A 20,381-nucleotide genomic window follows, 5' to 3' on the forward strand; every position below is an offset into this window, starting at 1 on the left:
TGAACCTAGGTCAACCCAACTTTTGGATATCTCTCTACTATGACTCTGTTTGTGTGTCGTGTCTGTGCGTGTCTCGTGTCTCTATGTGTGTGTGTCATCTCTGTGGGTGTGTTGTCTAAAAACCAGTCTGGTTGAAAATGTGGAGTTTTCGTACTGCTCACTTTTTGCAATGTGTAGGAACCAGCGGGGAATCCCCGCTCGTTTGGAAAGGTGCCAAGGAACGGCATGCAAGTAGCATATAGTTTAAAAACGTGTTTAATCACGTTTCTTGAATGATTCAAAATGAACTTTGAAAAATCAAGAAAATTTAACGGTGACAAGGTAAACCACAAGCAAACACTACTTAAATATTCTAGCTCTTGCTTTTCAATAAAAGAAATTCAAAATGAACTTTGAAAAATCCTGAAAGTGCAAATGTGACAAGGTAAACCAAAGCCAAACACTGCTGAAATATTCCAACTCTTGCATTTCAACGAAAGAAATTCAAAATGAACTTTGAAAAATCAAGAAAATGTAACTGTGACAAGGTAAACCACAACCAAACACTACTGAAATATTCCAACTCTTTCATTTCAGCGAAAGAATTTCAAAATGAACTTTAAAAAATCAAGAAAATGTAACTGTGACAAGGTAAATCACAACCAAACACTACTGAAATATTCCAACTCTTGCATTTCAACGAAATAAATTCAAAATAAACTTTTAAAAATCAAGAAAATGTTACTGTGACAAGGTAAACCACGACCAAACGCTACTGAAAGATTCCAACTCTTGTATTTCAACTAAAGAAATTCAAAATTAACTTTGAAAAATCAAGAAAATGTAACTGTGACAAGTTACACCACAACCAAACACTGCTGAAATATTCCAACTATTGCATTTCAACGAAAGAAATTCAAAATGAAATTTGAAAAATAAAGAAAATGTAACTGTGAGAAGGTAAACCACTCCCAAACACTACTGAAATATTCCAACTCTTGCATTTCAACGACTGAAATTGAAGATGAACTTTGAAAAATCAAGAAAATGTAATTGTGACACGATAAACCACAAACAAACACTACTGAAATATTCCAACTCTTGCACCCCAACGAAAGAAATTCAAAATGATCTTTGAAAAATCAAGAAAATGTAACTGTGACAAGGTAAACCAGAATAAAAAACTACTGAAATATTCCAACTCTTGCATTTCAACGAAAGAAATTCAAAATGAAGTTTGAAAAATCAAGAAAAAGTAGCTGTGACAAGGTATACCATAACCATACACTACTGAAATATTCCAACTCTTGCATTTCAACGAAAGAAATTCAAAATGAACTTTGAAAAATCAAGAAAATGTAACTGTGACAAGGTAAGCCACAACCAAACACTACTGAAATATTCCAGCTCTTGCATTTCAATGAAAGAAATTCAGAATGAACTTTAAAAAATCATGAAAATGTAACTATGACAAGGTAAACCACAACCAAACACTACTTAAATATTAAAACTCTTGCATTTAAAGGAAAGAAATTCAAATTAGCTTTTAAGAATCAAGAGAATTTAAATGTGACAATGTATACCATAACCATACACAACTTAAATAGGCCATATCTTGATTTTAAACTAAATAAATTCAAATGAAATTTTAAAAATCATGATAATGTAACTGTGATAAGGTAAACCATAAGCAGACATTTCTGAAATATTACAACTCGTTCTTTTAAAAGAAAGAAATTCAAATGAACAATTAAAAATAAAGTAAAATTTACATATAAAATGTAAAAACAAACAAAACACTACTGAAATATAAAAACTATTGAATTAAATGGATAGGAATTAAAAAAGAACTTTTAAAAATAATGGAAATGTAACTGTTAAAAAGTAAACCACAACCAAACACTACTGAAATATTCCAACTCTTGCATTTCAACGAAAGAAATTAAAAATGAACTTTGAAAAATAAAGAAAATGTAACTGTGACAAGTTAAACCACAACCAACTTCTCCTGAAATATTCCAACTCGTGCATTTTAAAGAAAGAAATTCAAAATTAACATTGAAATATAAAGAAAATGTAAATTTGACATTGTAAACCAGCCCAACACAATAATTAAATATTCCAAAAATTTTTTAACAGCGAAATAAATTCAAAATGAGAATAGAAAAATAAAGTCCAATTCCAAGATTCATTGTAAACAAAACACTCAATAGAATGAATACTAAAATAAATAGATTAGATACGATATTAAATCAAAATGAACGTTGATCATTAATGAGAATGTAACTGTGACAAGGTAAACCACAACCAAACACTACAGAAATATTCCAACTCTTGCATTTCAACGAATGAAATTCAAAATGAACTTTGAAAAATCAAAAAAATGTAAATGTGACAAGGTAAACCACAACCAAACACTACTGATATATTTCAACTCTTTCATTTAAACGAAAGAAGTTCAAAATGAACATTGAAAAATCAAGATAATGTAACTGTGACAAGGTAAACCACAACCAAACACTAGTGAAATATTCCAACTCTTCCATTTCAAAGAAAGAAATTCAAAATGAACTGAGAAAAATCTAGAACATGTAACTGTGACAAGGTAAACCACAACCAAACACTACTGAAATAGTCCAACTCTTGTATGTCAATGAAAGAAATTCAAAATAAACTTTGAAAAATCAGAAACTGTACCTGTGACAAGGTAAACCACAACCATACACTACTGAAATATTCCAACTCTTGCATTTCAACGAAATAAATTCAAAATGAACTTTTAAAAATCAAGAAAATTTAAATGTGAGATGTTTTAAGAAAATGTAACTGTGACAAGGTAAACCAAAACCAAACTCTACTGAAATATTCCAACTCTTGCATTTCAACGAAAGAAATTCAAAATGAACTTTGAAAAATCAAGAAAATGTAACTGTGACATGGTTTAAGAAAATGTAACTGTGACAAGGTTAACCACAACCAAACACTACTGAAATATTCCAACTCTTGCATTTCAACGAAAGAAATTCAAATGAACTTTGAAAAATCAAGAAAATGTAACTGTGACAAGGGAAACCACACCCAAACACTTCTGAAATATTCCAACTCTTGCATTTCAATGAAAGAAATTCAAAATGAACATTGAAAAATTAAGAAAATGTAACTGTGACGATGTATACCATAACCATACACTACTGAAATATTCCAACTCTTGCATTTCAACTAAATAAATTAAAAATGAACTTTTAAAAATCAAGAAAATGTAACTGTGAAAATTTAAACCATAACCAAACACTACTGAAATATTCCAACTCTTGCATTTCAATGAAAGAAATTCAAAATGAACTTTGAAAAATCAAGAAAATGTAACTGTGACAAGGTAAACCACAACCAAACACTACTACAACCAAACACTACTGAAATAATCCAACTCTTGCATTTCATTGAAAGAAATTCAAAATAAACTTTGAAAAATCATAAAAATGTAATTGTGACAAGGTAAACCACAACCAAACACTACTGTAATATTCCAACTCTTGTATTTCAACGAAAGAAATTCAAAATGAACTTTGAAAAATCAAGAAAATGTAACTGTGACATTGTAAACCACAACCAAACACTACTGAAATATTCCATCTCTTGCATTTCAAATATATAAATTCAAAATGAAGTTTGAAAAATCAAGAAAATGTAGCTGTGACAAGGTAAACCACCACCGAACAATAATTATATATTACAACTCTTTAAATTCAACGAAAAAAAATTCAAATTGAACTTTTAAAAATCATGAAATTGTAACTGTGACAAGGTAATCCACAACAAGACGCTACTGAAATATACCATCTCTTGCATTTCAACGAAAGAAATTCGAAAAGAAGTTTGAAAAATAACGAAAATGTAACTGTGACATGGTAAACGACAACCAAACACTACTGAAATATTCCAAATCTTGCATTTAAACTAAATAAATACAAAATGAAATTTAAAAAAAAAGAAAATTTAAATTTTACAAGGTAAAACATAACCAAAAACAAATGAAATATTCCAACTCTTGCATTTCAACGAAATAAATTCAGAATGAACTTTGAAAAATCAAGAAAATGTAACTGTGACATGGTAAACCACAACCAAACACTACTGAAATATTCCAACTCTTGCATTTCAACGAATGAAATTCAAAATGAACTTTGAAAAATCAAGAAAATGTAACTGTGAAAAGGTAAACCACAACCAAACACTACTGAAATATTCCAATTCTTGCATTTCCATGAAAGAAATTCAAATTAACTTTGAAAAATAATCAAAATTTAACAGAGACAAGTTAAAAAAAAATCAAACACAACTTAAATATTCCAACACTTTATTTTAAATTAAAGAAATTCAAAATTAACTTTTAAAAATCAAGAAAATGTAACTGTGACAATGAAAACCACAACCAAACACTAGTGAAATAGTCCAACTCTTGCATTTCAACGAAAGAAATTCAAATTAACTTTGAAAAATCAAGAAAATTTAGCTGTGACAATGTAAACCACAATCAAACACTACTGAAATATTCCAACTCTTTCATTTCAATGAAAGAAATTCAAAACGAACGTTTAAAAATCAATAAAATGTAACTGTGACAATGTAAACTACTGAAATATTCCAACTCTTGCATTTCAACTAATGAAATTCAAAATGAAGTTTGAAAAATCAGGCCTTTGGAGTGTCGGGGGGCCTTTTTGGGGGGGAGGGGCCGGGGGAAGGGTCGTTCTGTGTCTCAATGCAAAAAAAAAATATTAAAAAATGGGGAAGGGGAGGGGGAGGAGGAGGGGAAGAGGGGAGGGGGAGTGGATGGGTAGGTGGGGAGGGGGAGGGGATGGGGAGGGGATGTGAAGGAGGGGGGAGATGAAGGGAGAGGGAGGGGGGCCCTTTGGGGACCAAAGGGGGGGGGGGTGGAGGGGCTCTTTGGAGCCCGGTGGGTCTGGGAGACCCTTGAGGGCCGGGTGGCTCTTTGGGAGCCCAGTGGACCTTTGAGGACCGGTGGCTTCCTTCGGGGTTGTGGTGGGGGGATTAGAACCCTTTGGGGTTGGGGTAGGGGGATCGGGACCCTTTGGGAGCTTGGGGGACCTTTGGGGACCGTGGCTTCCTTTGGGGTTGGGGTAGAGGGATTGGAACCTTTTGGATCGGGGTAGGGGGATCGGAACCCTTTGGGTTGTGGTAGAGGACCTCACAACACTGTTCAAATGGAACTTGTGTATTATAACGACCACAGAGTTTGACCCTCAAATTCTCTTCTAACTGTTTCGCCGAAATAATCACATAACCTGTCTAAAACAGTTTCACCCAAATAATCCCTAAACTTAATTCAGCGTGTTCCTTTTGTTTTTGGCATCTCTGCGCTAATGCATTTCAAATTAATAAGAAACCTGATTCCCGCGATAAAACAATTCATCGCTAAGATGTTTCATGGAGAATTGTTTCCATGGCGTTTGGTTATTAATATCCTTTGGAGTTCGACCAAAAGAGTTGTTTCCGAGGCAAAGACATTAATGACTTGGATCTATTCCTGGAGAATCATTTCTAGGCGAAAATTTTTAAAGTCTGACGGATGATGTCATTGGTTGATTGATCTGTCAAGAAAGGGGAATTAATTTGTTGTTTCTAAGGGGAATTATTGATTCACGATAGGGGAATTGAGGTCGACAGCACAGGTGTTCCAAATTTCTGGAAACGGCATAATATTTGCTGAGAGCGTGCACTTACAACAACAACAACATCAACACCTTTGGAAATTTAGGTCATTGACCCCATTAACCACGTGGTCCTCGTGGGAGTTTTAAAAAAAAGTGTCCGGATCGGGATTCGAAGGGGTATTGTCCTCGTCGGAGTCAATAAGGCCCTTCTACTGACTAGGGGGTGAACCCAATCATATATGTAATATTTTCTGTTCGTTTAAAGTTTTGATGTTGCTGCTGTTGCAGTCGAAACACTTGTTTTTTTATATTTAATTTCTGATCTTTTTTTAAATAATGCTGGGAAGTCCGGCGTCCCCTTCATAGCAATGTTCCTTCCCCCATGAAAACTTCCTTCATGGAAAGATTCTCCCACATAACCCCCGACCCCCCCCCCCACTACCAGGAAAAATCTCTCCTGAAAACGTCTGTGTACTTCCCAATAACCAATATTATATGTTAACATTGGGTAAAGTTCATACCTTTCAGCCCTCCCCCCGAGAACTTCGGAGGATTAAGTCATCCTAAAAGACATACTTATAATATTTTCGAACACGCTGAACAAAATGGCTATCTGAAAATTTTGATCAGATGACCTTGGGAAAAAAATGAGCGTGGGAGGGGGCCTAGTTGCCCTCCATTTTTTTGGTCACTTAAGAAGGGCACTAGAACGTTTAATTTCCATTCCAATGAGCCCTCCTACGATATTCTACGATATTTCCATTCCTCTGATACGCGAAATATGATGGTGTGATTTTCATTAAGGTTCTATAAAGTTTAGGGGGTCTTTCCCCCTTTTTCGAAAATCAGCCAAATTTTCTCAGGTGCGTAACTTTTGATGGGTAGGATTCAACTTGATGAAACTTATCTATTTGAAATCAGCATGAAAATCTGATTCTTTTGATGTATCTATTTGTATAAAACTACCGTTTTCTAGAGTTTCGGTTACCATTGAGCCGGGTCGCTCCTTACTTACAGTTCGTTACTACGAACTGTTTGATATGTTTGGGGAAATGATCGGTTGCGAGGTCTGGTTGCCCTTCAATTACTTTTGACTATTAAAACAGGCACTAAAACTTTCAATTTCCAATCGAATGAAGCCATCTATAAGTTTCTTAGACAACCTCTTCTATATGAAGTGCCATGGTCTAAAAAAAAAAATAATATTATTACATTGTGCCAACATAGTTCTATACTTAGGCAGCGTTATTGCGCTACCCATGATCACTATATCTAAATTAATCATGAGTAAACCCCAGATAAATTGATGCATTTTTTATCCTATGCTTAACTACTTTTTCTTTAAAACAATGTGCAACGTTTGTAACACAATAGTTACCAATCTCATGAAAAAATCCCAAAACTAACAACAGAAGCTTATCAAACCTAGTTGGTTCTTCTAAGCTAGCCTTCGCTTTTTACAAGAATTTCTTTTGAAAAAGACTAGTATTTTAGCTGAATTTGTGAAAAATCACACCTGAAAAAAGCCATCGACTTTTTCTTGACAAGTTTTAGTAAAGAACGAACGATAGTACTATCACTTACCTAAGTCTCTCTTTAATATAAAGAAGTTCATAAAAATAGGCAAGGTTGTGGGAAGTGTGATGCTGATACACACTAATGTTTTTTTTTCATGGAAAAATATTTAAAAAATGTTCAAGTAAGTGCTGCTTCTAAGACGGTGTTCGTAGTGCTAGCTACCACTGGCACCACTTATTGGGGTGTAAGTACGGGTGTCGCCACTTATTGATGCAAAAATGGCGCAAAAAGATTGCTATGCCACTTACTCGAAGGGGAGAACCCCTTGTCGGCCCAAATGTTAGTGAGATTCCCGCTCTTACCCCAACGGTTCTGCAAATATCGGGTTTGGTGCTACCCTATTTACAGTATACTCTGTCCCAGGGTATGGTAACGCGGTCGAGTGGTCAAATGGCCACATTCTAAAGCCAAATGTACCCGCCTTGGGTTACGGCTAGAAAATCTCTACTCTCTTCTTGGAGGTAACAACACTCCCTGTCAATATAATAATGACGGTACCTCGTAGTTCTATTTCTACCCTGCCTGGGTTATGGAAAATAGTACAAAGTTTGTAGAAAATACCTTACTTGTATTCTTCCAAAAAAGGGTCACAATTATCAATAGAAATATCCTTCCCCAATCGGGGTCAAAACGTAGACTCTTTCCCCAAGCGGGGTCAAAACGTAGACTCTTTCCCCAAGCGGGGTCAAAAAATAGACTAAAAAATAATAATAATTTTTACAGCACTGTTTGTATGGGTGGACCATCACTTGGCCCGGCCATTCAGCTACCTCCTCATTCAAACCCAATTTACCTCTTAGATTTATCTTTCAATGACTCCCAAACCAGGAAGTATAAAAATAACTTGACTCAAAGCTTCCCTATTGCAAAACCACTATCGCTTAGTAACGGGAATTTAACCTGTCTTTTGAAATTATACTATAAGCAAATGGAATTAAAGAAACGAAAATAGGTCATTTATCTGAAAGGAAAAGAAACAGGGGTGGAACCCCAACACCTCCCCCCGTAAGATAAATGACCGCCCACGCGCTACCGTGGTCAACCCTTACAAACATAAACACTTAACTTCAACTTTACAAAATCCATTTGCCTTCTCTCTTCCACCGCTTGGCTCTGGAATCTGGATCGGTCGTCCTCGACACGTCCCTACTATAGGACCACCATGGTCTACATCGTATAGTATCCGCCTTAAATATTGCAAGTTGAAGTCTTCAAGATTCATAGATAGTGATTGTGCGTAGCACAATCAAAACAAAATAAATTATCGCTCTCACGAATTTACATTTGAGAGGAGCAGAGGATCAGTTTCTGGCACATGATGATGCCAGCCATCGTGAAAAATTGGCTGCGCTAGCTTCTTAATTTCCATCTGAGGAAACAACCTCAAACCTCAATAAAAATGTAAATTGCCCCTTGGCATAATTTCAACTAATCTGAGGCCGAAAATACACAGGCCTGTGAAAACAATAAGGGTACTGGAAATGAAGTAAAATTTTTCGTGAACCATGAATCGCCTTTTTTCTGGTTTCCTTTCCCTGGGATAATTCACTGAAGAATATACATTGATGCTAATTGAAAATGAAACTTAGATACCTCTCCCGCTGAATACAATTTGCCGGAATTAATTGTCGGTTCCCATGAAGAATAACAACTATGATTAGGGTTACTGGACAAAGGTTTGGGTGAAGTATGAAGTGACTGAGAGAGAGTATCCCCCAAGGACTACAGATCAGAAAGGCAAAATCTCGGTAAAGGAATCACAACTTGTCCACCAGTTGTGCATTGAGGAAAAGGGCTATCTTTCGTGACTTCCCGCAGGGGATCTTCCCCAAGGGATTCCTCCCCCTCATAAAGGAACAAACTCTCTTTTGAGTTGATCAAACCAATATCAGTTTCCTTTCCAATTTTTTGCAATCCGACTCGAAATTCCATATCTCCCAACTGTCCCCCAACCCGTTGTAGGTCATTCATCTCTCTTTTGTAACCATTTTCTATTATTCACCATGGGTCTTGGACCCCTTTTTACCCCCTATTATTTATGTTATCAAGGCCAAGCCCATCCAACATTTTTTTATTTTTCGCCACTGCAGGCTGAATCTCCAAATTTTGTCTCTTGTTTGCATTCCTCTTTTCGTCTCTACTTCTCTCAATTCTGTCATTCGCGCAAAATAATAAATCATTGTTAAATCTGATTTGGACTCCAGTGTCCACTATCTTTGACTGTATTACTTCATTGTAGCTCCGTTTAATATCTCTTTTCTCTCTTCTAGTCTTCTTTATTTTTACCGCAGTAACAAATATTTCGTTATCAAATGGGAATTGAAATCCGACATTTGGTTTTTCATATTCTACTAAAATTTCTCGAACTTTCCGAGGAAAAGCGCGTACAATAAATTTCGTTTGCTTATTCTCTGGTACAATCAGCGTTTCATTTTGGCCTGTACTTGTTATCGTCTCATATTCATTTAAAGTGTTCTCAAGTTTTTTATTATTTGCAAATTTTCCAGAAAAATCAATTTCGCGCGTCTTATTTTCAATATTATGTGGTCTTATTATTTCCGCATCCCATTTTTGTGGATTATCAGCATTTTGAACACGCGTATCATTTATTTCGTTTTTCCAATAGGGTGGCACAGCCTTTCCATTTGTTTTATGGGCCGGTTCACCTTCCCGCCTTGTCAACGAAGTAGCATATTCTTTCGTCGTAGTGTAATTTTGTAATTTGTCCTCTGTTAAAGAAGTCACTTCTTACGATGGGAGATTCCTGATATCTCCAAAGTCTCCTCCTACTAAAACATCCATTGCTAGCATAGGTACTAAGCTTACTTTTATCGCTTTTCTCTGGACCATACCGTTCTTCTCTGCAATTTCTATTCTTACCCAAGCAGACGGGCATTGGTGCTTATCTCCATAATAACATAATGTTGTAATGTTATTTGTATGGTCTATTTCCGTCTTTTTAATTAGGTCCATTCGCACAAAAGTTTGCTCACTCCCTGAGTCAATTACCATTTCGGTCAATTTTCCGTTTAATTTTCCTTCTATTTTATGTGATTTCACTAACTCGTCAATATTTCCTTGATTATGTGCTATAATTGTGCCTTGAAATTGTGCCCAATTCGATCTTTTATAGGTTACTTTCTCCTTTTGATTATTGCAATTTTTTAGAAAAAGGCTCCGAGACATCAATTTTTACCAGATTATCATCATTTTGACTATCAAGCATTTCTTTTTTCCGATAGGGCGGCGCAGCCTCCCAATTTGTTTTATGGGCCGATCCACCTTCCCCCGTAGTCAGTGAAGTTGTATATTGTCTTGTAAAAGTGTTTAATGTTTGGTAATTTTCATTTTCTTACGATTGATTCTTAGACAAATTATTATAGCTATCTGAAACCCAAGTAGTTAGTTGTGATAAAATCTCACTTTCTTTAATTAGACCTATCATGGTTCTTTTCAACTCTTGGTGATATCTTTATTTTTTCTCTCTAGCTATTTTATCATTCCCCTTTTTTCGTTCTCTGGCTATTCGATCAACCTCTTCCTTTCGTTCTCTTGCTATTCTATCAGCCTCTTCCTTTCGTTCTCTATCCACCCTCTCCTTCTCTCTTTCTCGTCTATCTTTCTCTCTTTCTTGTCTATCTTTTTCAATTTTGTCCATACGGGCCTGATGAAGTATTTCATAGGCTTGACTATCTTTTTCAATTTGATATATCTCATCCTGTAATTTTTTCATATATTCTTGGTGCTCTCTCTCAAAGGCCTCCATATTAGCCTTTCTTTCTATTTTCCTACTTTTTCATTGGGCTTCACTCGCCCTTTTCGGTCTAGAGTTAATCTCATCTCTGTCCGACATAATTTCAAATTTTCATTAACGTCAAATTACCTCTTCGGTCTAAATGAAAATTCTTTTATCCAGTTAACTTACAGTTTTCTCGTGGAAATTTGTCTTGACACGCAGCAATTTTAGACTTATATTTTTGAACGCTAATTAGTTGCGTGATATATTAATTTATGAATTTTACAATTATGATTTCAAAAGGCATAGCCCATAATAGATCTTCATAATTGTATTAATTGATTCCGTATTTCTTTCTTTTCTCTTTATATGTAACCACAATAGGTTACTTTTGTAGGCTAAATTAACCTGTCTCTTCGAAAACGTAGAATTCTTTTATTATCAACACTGTTAATAATTCCTGTTCTTGCTGCCACCAATGTCCGTGTTTACTTATGCCGCTGCCACCAATGTTCGTGTTTACTTATGCCGCTGCCGCCAATGTTCGTAGTGCTAGCTACCGCTGGCACCACTTATTGGAGTGTAAGTACGGGTGTCGCCACTTATTGATGCAAAAATGGTGCAAAAAATTGCTATGCCACTTACTCGAAGAGGAGAACCCCTTTTTGGCATTAATACTAGTGGAATTCCCGCTCTTACCCAAATGGTTCTGGAAATATCGGGTTTGGTACTACCCTATTTACAGTATACCCTGTCTCAGGATATGATTACACGATCGAGTGGTCAAATAGCCACTTTCTAAAGCCAAATGTACTCGCCTTGGGTTACGGCTAGAAAATCTCTACTCTCTTCTTGGAGGTAACAACCCTCCCTGTCAATATAATAATGACGGTACCTCGTAGTTCTATTCCTACCCTGCCTGGGTTACGGAAAATAGTACACAGTTTGTAGAAAATACCTTACTTGTATTCTTCTAAAAAGGGTCACAAATTACAATAAAAATATCCTTCCCCAATCGGGGTCGAAACGCAGAGTCTTTCTCTAAACGGGGTCAAAACGTAGACTCCTTTCCCAACCGGGGTCAAAAAATAGACTAAAATATAATAATAATTTTTACAACAGTGTTTGTTTGGGTGGACCGTCACTTGGCCCAGCCAATCAGCTACCTCCTCATTCAAACCCAATTTTACCTCTTAGATTTATCTTTCAATGACTCCCAAACCAGGAAGTATAAAAATAACTTGACTCAAAGCTTCCCTATTGCAAAACCACTATCGCTTAGTAACGGGAATTTAACCTGTCTTTTGAAATTATACTTTAAGCAAATGTAATTAAAGAAACGAAAATAGGTCATTTATCTGAAAGGAAAAGAAACAAGGGTGGAACCCCAACAGACGGCTTCAAATTATTTTATCAATTCTTAACTATATTTATTGAAGAACGAAACCAAGGGATTTGGGCATCGGAGTTACTCAAATATGACATCGTACAAAATGTCCATAATCTTGTATATGAAGACGCTGTTTTTTGTTTGTCTTTTATTCAAAAATGGTATTTTTGTTATAAATACTCTGCTTGATTAGTTACAAAAAGAACTAGATACAGCCATTTTCTTTTAATTAAGCCCTTAAACGGTTCTCTATTATGTTTTGACGCCCTGCCAGCGGTGACGAAGAAGAAAAAACGGCACACATCACTGCTACTCATGCAAAAAAAAATTTATTTTCCTTGTTGTTCAAGCCAGGGAGCTATAAATTACCAGCACAATGTTTTCATCAATGCTGATTACAATGGTGTATTTGTTTTTCTATTTCGATCCAGCGCCATTTTTGACAGTTTTTAAGGCTATTTTTTTTAAGTTCTTACAGATTTGTTTTTGTAATGCACTTTTACTATTAAGATTAATCGATGTAATAGTTGATTCAGGATAATCCTCCTAAATTAGATACAAATGGCAACTTGCAACCATAATGATGAGTAAGCCGTCATTATTTTATGGTTGTATTCAACCATATTTGATGTCATTCGTGCGACATCGTCTTGCGTGTGAAGATGGCGCGCAAATACATATCAGAATACATGTCAAAAATTGTATTCTATTTTCTTATACTATGTTTTGCTACTTACTGGAAGTACGTGGTAACTGCAATTTGCTGTGAAATAAGCCCTTAAGCATCTCTATATCATGCTTCAGTGCCAAACTAGTTCCGACAGTAAAAAAAAGCAGGAGAATTAAAAACAAGATCCATTACTGCTTCTAATGCGGAAAAGTGATTTTCCTTGTTGCTCAAGATAGATTGCAATTGTCCTAAGTGAGGGTTTTTTGCTATGATGATTCAATTTGTTCTTTTTATATTTTGATCCTACTCCATTTTTATCGAAATTCAATAAATTTGGTTTCATAATGAACTTTTATCATTAAGATTAATCAGAACAATAGTTACCATTCCTGAATCGGGTTTATATGGTGATTCTTCCTCACTTGAAACTTTCTTTTTCAAAAAGCTTTTTTAAATTTACGGTTACTGTGACGTAGAGTTTGTTCTTTACTGGGTTGACCTAAGGGGGTGACCGTGAAATGATAAGCCCCTTACTCTGACATAATCTCTAAATAACAAAATATGTGAGAGTTAATTTGATTGCGTATTTTATATTTTTGTGAAGATTGTTTTAGCAGTTTTACTCCTGAGTAAATTTTACATTTCTAGAGTGATTAGAGTTATTCTGATCCATGATTGGCCTTTATTCTATAATTATGTGGGATTTGATAGAAGTGAGAAATGGGAGGATCACATCAGAACTAATCAGTAAATGGAACTGAACTCTTTTAGAACCAACAAATTCCAAGTTTGTCCGATGTTATTGAGAAAAAAGGCAATAATTTTGGACGGGTAATAATCAAACATTCCTGCAAAATTATAAAAAAAAACTGAGGGAATTATTTGTTTTTCAAATATTTGGGCTTTTCTGTCCTCATTTTTTTTTTCTTTTTTTTCTGGTGTCATTTTCTAGCGTTTATCTGCTCCACAGCCCAGACTAATAAAATATATTAATCACACTATGCTGAAAATCTCTTTTTGCACGTTTATATTTTAAAGCTAAATTATATTTCCCTACGATAACTGTGACCTATACTTTGTCACTGACTGACATTGACACATAAAAGGAAATATATGAAAATTCACTCACAAATTTGAATTTTACAGTAACGAAACATTTCGAACTTTGTTTTCAACCCAGAAGTAATAACATAAAACAAACTAGTGAATTTGAAAAAATTATTTTGTTGACAGATAATTGGAAAATTCAAGATGAAAATATAATACTTTATCAACAAATTCTGGGCTGTATATTTGCACATTTTTTTGGGGTTGGTAAAGCATAGTGTATGTTAAATACGGAAACAAACATAACCTAGACGCCTTTTATAGCCCCCTAAACTCCAAAAAACTAAAGTTTAAATATACTACAGACACCTTTGTTCAATCACTATACATTAGAGACTATCCAGCTATTTTCCTATCTGATCATCAATACAGTAGTCGCGCGCTTACCGCTTTCTTAACCAGTACCAAAGTAAAATATAGCAGAGATTCTCTTTAGAAATAATTTTAAGGAATACTTCAGAATATATTCAGCACTCTAATTAAGTTCTTCAGGAAGGCATTTGTATTGCCTGAGGTATGCATATTCTAAAATGAATAGCATAAAAGATGTTTAGACCCTTAGGATGTGAATTTTGGGTGATTTTGTACAGGTATGAGTTATAATTCCTTGATACAACTTGATCTGTCTTTTTTGGGGACATTACTATGTCCTATTTATGTTTCAATAACATTGTAAATAAGTTGGATTATTTTAGCAAATCATGCAATGTGGCGCTTAGCTCGGAGCTTGACCCCAGAGACAACTCAAGCTATGATTGATGCTGAGTTTGAATTCACAAAACTCATCACTGGTGCTCAAAAGCAGGAATTACCATGGGTTAAATGTGTAGCTAAAGTTAACAGCTATCTTGGATATGCCATCAGCAATCCTTATATTCAAGCTACATTTGATGAGGTAGCTAAGCAAGAGGTAGGTTGAAAGCTAGATTGTAAAAGTTTAATCTAATTGCTCTTTTGTCATCAGTTCAAAACAATAAATAGTAACATAAGAAGCTAAGACCACTCTTTCTCTGAGAAACTTTTTTAACGTATCAAAATAAAAAAAAATTGTTTTGGAAGACTGTGCTTATTTATTTTATTTTTTATGTATTGCGCAATTATATAAATACTTGACATAAATCATAAACCATTTGAATGAACAATCATATGAGACACGCGAGGCACTTAACAGCGTCTTTGTCTACCAATTGTTACCAGTGAGCTGGAATACACAAACGGTTGGGACCAAAGTTGGCTGGAATAAAGCCAAATTATCCATTGCAACAGTTATCACTTGTTAGTCTGATTTTAGCGTAGGGGGTAGACTCTTTTGTAATTTGGCGAATCTTTCAGGAACTGAAAAATTGAGAGTTGGCTTCATTAGTGGCAACACTCTAGCGTTGCTTCCCATGTCTATATTTTTCTTATTATTCATATTTATTCCCCTGACCACTTGATATGGTAGGTGTGGTCTTAGAAACTTTGGAATATTCGATAGTAAATTGAAAGTTTTATAGCACTTTTGAGGTATAGAGAATATTTGAAGGGCAACCAGTCCCCTCCTGCACCTGTTTGTTGGTAAATCATAAAGATTTTGAATCAAAATTCTTATGCAATTTCTTTTTCTTAATCCTCAAAAGGTCTAATAGATATGGCTTTAGGGACCACAGGACATCCTCCCAGATTTTTGAAGAACGACGGTAAATTATGCAAATTTTCAATCGTTTGCGGACAGATTTACTGTGAAAAAAGGGCAGCATGTTTCATTTTTATTTTTTTCATTTTAATATATTAGTACCTGTTATCTGTATATTTGTCATGATTTTTATTTAATTTCTGTTTGTTTTAGGTTTCCTTTATTCTTTGATAATGGTTTCTGGTCGTTTTGAATTTTAATTATTGCAGCAATTTATTTCTGCTGGTCTTAAGTTTAATATAACTCTTTGTTTTTCTTTGAAAAGCTCCTTTATCGGAAAGATTTTAATAATTAATCTTTAGAAACAATACTGCCAGCATAGTTAGAAGTGTTATTCTCCAACCTATCTTAACCTTATAATCGGATCTATCCTGTTATTATTTGAAAAAAAACTACGTTTTCTAAAGAGTTAAAGAGGCTGAGTTACAAGCTCGAACCTTAAAACGTACACGGATTAGGAGGCACAGTTGGGGGGCTGCCGTCCCCCAAACCCCCCGCTTTCGCAGCCTTAAAAAAACAAAAAAAGTTTTTTGAACTGAAAGTAAGGAGCGACATTAAATCTTAAAACGAACAGAAATTATTCCGTATATGAAAGGGGCTGTGCCCTCCTCAACGCCTCGCTCTTTACGCTAAAGTTTGACTTTCTCACAACTCTTTTTTTTAAACAATAAAAACTTTAGCGTAAAGAGCGAGGCTTTGAGGAGGGCACAGCCCCTTTCATATACGGAATAATTTCTGTCGTTTTAAGATTTAATCCCTGTACGTTTTAAGGTTCGACCTTGTAACTCAGCCTCTTTAACTCTTTAGAAAACGTAGTTTTTTCAAATAATTTCTGCACGTTTTTGTACAGTTTATTACTTATTATTGGTTGACTAACTGTTAGATGATTGTGCATTATTCTTTTCTTTCTCGACAGGGTGTTTTAAGGGTTGACCTTGTAACTCAGCCTCTTTAACTCTTTAGAAAACGTAATTTTTTTCAAATAATTTAAAAAAGAAACTGAGTTTCTTTTTTAAAATTTAAGTTCAGTATATAAAAAATTTGCTCTGACGGTGAATCGAACCCGGGTTTTCCGCCTGACTGTCAAGAGTCTCCACCGCTGCACTAAGCAGACACAATTATAATTGTTTTTTTAGTAAGGGGAATCTATTTTTAACGCAAGCAAATCCACACAAAACTTGATATTTGGTTTTTGGAAAACAGGGAAGGAGTTATCAGATTGAGCTGAAATTTCGAGGATAGGCTCCCAGGCACCAGAAAAGCTTATACTCTAAATTTCAATCCGATCAGACAAAGTTAAAGGGGGGTTGTGATGGGAAAAATTAACATGGGCTATTATAGGAAAACGAGGTTTTTCGTAAATGTAAATTCGGGGGATAATTTTTTCGGTCTGAAAATGTCAAAAGGCCCTAACAGGTCGAATTCTGCTTCAAATGAGTCCTCATTTACCCGGATCAGTTGCCAACTGTGGCCTGTAGGCGTGGATAACAAAAAAAAAGAGAAATGAATTTTAAGTGGCTATATTTGGTTTTTTGAAAACAGGGAAGGAGTGATCGGATTGAGCTGAAATTTCGAGTATAAGCTCCCGGGCCATAGGAAAGCTTAACCAATATATTTAAGCTCATTCAGGCAACGTTAACGGGGGGCTGTGGTGGGAGGGTCGAAACTTCCGGCCCAGTTTACCCCATGAAGATAAAGTCGGAGGAGGATGAAATTTTGCAAGTTTCTTAGTTTGAGCTTGGGCTACAAAATGCGATTACCGCCGTCTCTCTGCGACCTCTAGGACCTGAAATCGCTTAACATTGTGGTGGGTTTATAGAGGCACAAGTGTGCCTCCTTGAAATCTTGACAAGAAATAGGGTATACAAATTATCCAGCTTTAAAAAATGTCTTGAACTTTATTTTATTGGTTTGAGTGGGAAGTTTAAATTATTTTAATTTGTTTTCAGATGAATGAAATGGTAGTTGATTTGAAAATAGCGTTCAAAGAGCTAGTTGATGAATTAGAGTGGATGAGTGAAGAGACCAAACCTGTTGCTAAAGGCAAAGCTGATGCTATGAAAGAACTGATGGCTTACCCTGACTGGATTCTGGATAAAATGGCTCTTGAAGAATATTACGCTGGATTGACGGTTGAATCTGAATCTCATTTTGAGAACATTCAAAGCGCAAGTAATTGGATGACAGTAGATGAATTATTAATGCTCAGTGAGCCCACTGACAGAGATAGGTTAGTTGAAAAAGACTTGGAATCCACATTCTGTCCATAATAAAGGTTTAATCTGTAGCTACGACGTCAAATCCCTCAGCAATAATTTTTTTTTTTCACCACGAGCTCAGATCCTATATTTGGTTATTCTAGATCGCATATAATCATGTCGCAAAGTTAGATAACATATTGAGCTTAAAAAAAATACCGTACAGTTTATGCCCTTATTTCTACATCCGTGGAAGTACTTCTTATTAGCTTTTCATTTTGGGTATTTTTTTTTAGCAGAATGTTTTCTTCTGGATAACTTTAACTGAAACCTGCTGAATGTTATAAATCACAGTACATATTATTCTTTTTGTTATGTTTTGAATTCGTTTGACCTCCTTTCCTCAGTTTTATCACCGAATATGGAAAATATTCTGCTAATTTTTTTCATAAAACGTTTCCACAATTCTATTTTAACTTGAATTTATCCTTTTTATCCGATCCTCTTCCCGTTTTGTTGTATTTTAAACTGCCACAAAGCGCTGCCGAACGACATCGTATCTCTACAAAATCGTTTCATGACTTTGATGGTGTAGATATTTCAAGCTTTTGACTTCAAATACTTTGGATGTTCTTCATTTACAAATATGATGCACACATTGACGTAAATGCACTCATACTGATTTATCAAGTCGCTTCACTCCATATTTATTAGATATATCTCTCTTCAACAGCAGAAAACGAGTCTTGCGCAGTAACGTCAATTTACTAAAATTTAAAGGAGTGAGATTTATTTTGAAAAATCTAGGGGGGGAGGGATTTTTTTTATAATTTTCAATGAAAATACCAAAAAAAGTGCTTTTCAATAAAAATACTCTAAATAGGTATTTTTCGAAATCTATGGGTCGAGTATTAACCTAATGATAGCTTGCTGCGATTGATGCCACCGGTATTGAGACGGAATGCCCTTGGTCATATTTTAATCTTTATAACTTTACTGGTGAAATATGCAACTCTTGCAATTTGGTATCCATGAACAAAGATATTGCCAATAAATTTATTTATAAGTGGTATTGGTGCGCCCTCACGGAAATATTGACTTAGTGGAAAATTTCAGTTTACGTCACAGACCAATAATTGTAAGAAATATTTGCTTGAGTAATAAATGCAATCAACATTGCCTTAAAAATGGACATGGAATATCACTAACACCTAAGATCTCAATAATAGCGGTGACTCAGAGACTTTCCCCTTATATTTTCATGTACACCTCCCCCCTGAGGAGGGGGGTGTCATCCTCAAAGACATAATTTCCATACCTTTCAACTACGTGGAACAAAATGGCTATATCAAAACGTTGATCCGAAATCTTTGAGGAAATGATGGGCGTGGAAGGGGGGGATTCTCCCTTCGATTGCTTTCGACTATTGAAAAGGGCACTAACCCTCTCAATCTCCAATCGAATGAGCCTTTTTTGAAGTATCTACGACAACGCTTTCGATAAGAACCTTATAAGCCCCCAAAGAATAACTTACAACCTTAGCCCTGAGGGCTGTAGGGGGTTTGTCATCCTCAAAGACATAATTCCCGGACCCTTCAACTACGTTGAACATAATGGTTATTTCAAAACTTTTATTGGATATGTTTGGGGAAATGATGGGCGTTGGAAGGGGGTTAGTTGCCCTCCAATCACTTTTGACTATTGAAAAGGGCACTAGCCCCTTCAATTTCCAATTGAATTAGCCCTTTTTGAAGTTTTTACGACAACTTCTTCGATACAAAGTGACCTAGTCTAAAAAAAAAATAATAAATAATACACTGTGTTAACATCGTTCTTTACTTAGCGCTACCCATCAAGCCGAGAAATCCCACTTCTCGTCACGGGAAATTCCCTCTTCCCACAGAAAATTTCTCAAAGTAAAGTTCCTCCCATGTAAAATACTCCCATCCCCAGAAAATTTCTCCTGGAGAGTTCTATCCTCACTGAAAATCCCCTAGGAAAATTTCGTCCGGACTATGCAAAAGTGTGCAAAATTTATGGCTTGCAGCCCTTTCCCCTGTGGTGTGGGCGTTAATTCATCCTCAAAGACATAGTTATTAGTTGTTTTGATTAAGTTGAACAAACTGGTTGTCTCCAAATTATTATAGGACGACTTTGGGGAAAATAGGGCCGTGGGAGGCTAGCTGCCCTTTAATATTTTTGGTCACTTGAAAAGAGCCCTAGAACTTCTGATTTCCAATCAAGTGATTCCTCTCCTGATCTTCTAGGATCACTGGTTAGCACGAACTGCTTGATAATGGAGACAATCAACTGACTCATGTATGCAACTAGGTAGTTTTTTAAGATTCGAGCTTCTAGGGGTCTAATTTTTCT

General features: G+C 35.5%; 1 protein-coding gene across 1 annotated transcript in view; it reads left to right on the top strand.

The window, feature by feature from the left end:
• Nucleotides 1-20,381, top strand: part of LOC148951192 (membrane metallo-endopeptidase-like 1) — a 130,355-nt gene that overhangs the window by 81,938 nt on the left and 28,036 nt on the right. The window contains exons 9-10 of the mRNA XM_089091022.1: nucleotides 14,831-15,045; nucleotides 17,760-18,040. Coding sequence (XP_088947148.1) covers nucleotides 14,831-15,045; nucleotides 17,760-18,040 — 496 coding nt within the window. The remainder of the gene's footprint in view (nucleotides 1-14,830; nucleotides 15,046-17,759; nucleotides 18,041-20,381) is intronic.

Source organism: Artemia sp. Qi Xiang Cuo, chromosome 6 (assembly GCF_049724085.1).
Source record: "Artemia sp. Qi Xiang Cuo chromosome 6, ASM4972408v1, whole genome shotgun sequence".
In the NCBI taxonomy this organism is placed as follows: Eukaryota; Metazoa; Arthropoda; class Branchiopoda; order Anostraca; family Artemiidae; genus Artemia; species Artemia sp. Qi Xiang Cuo.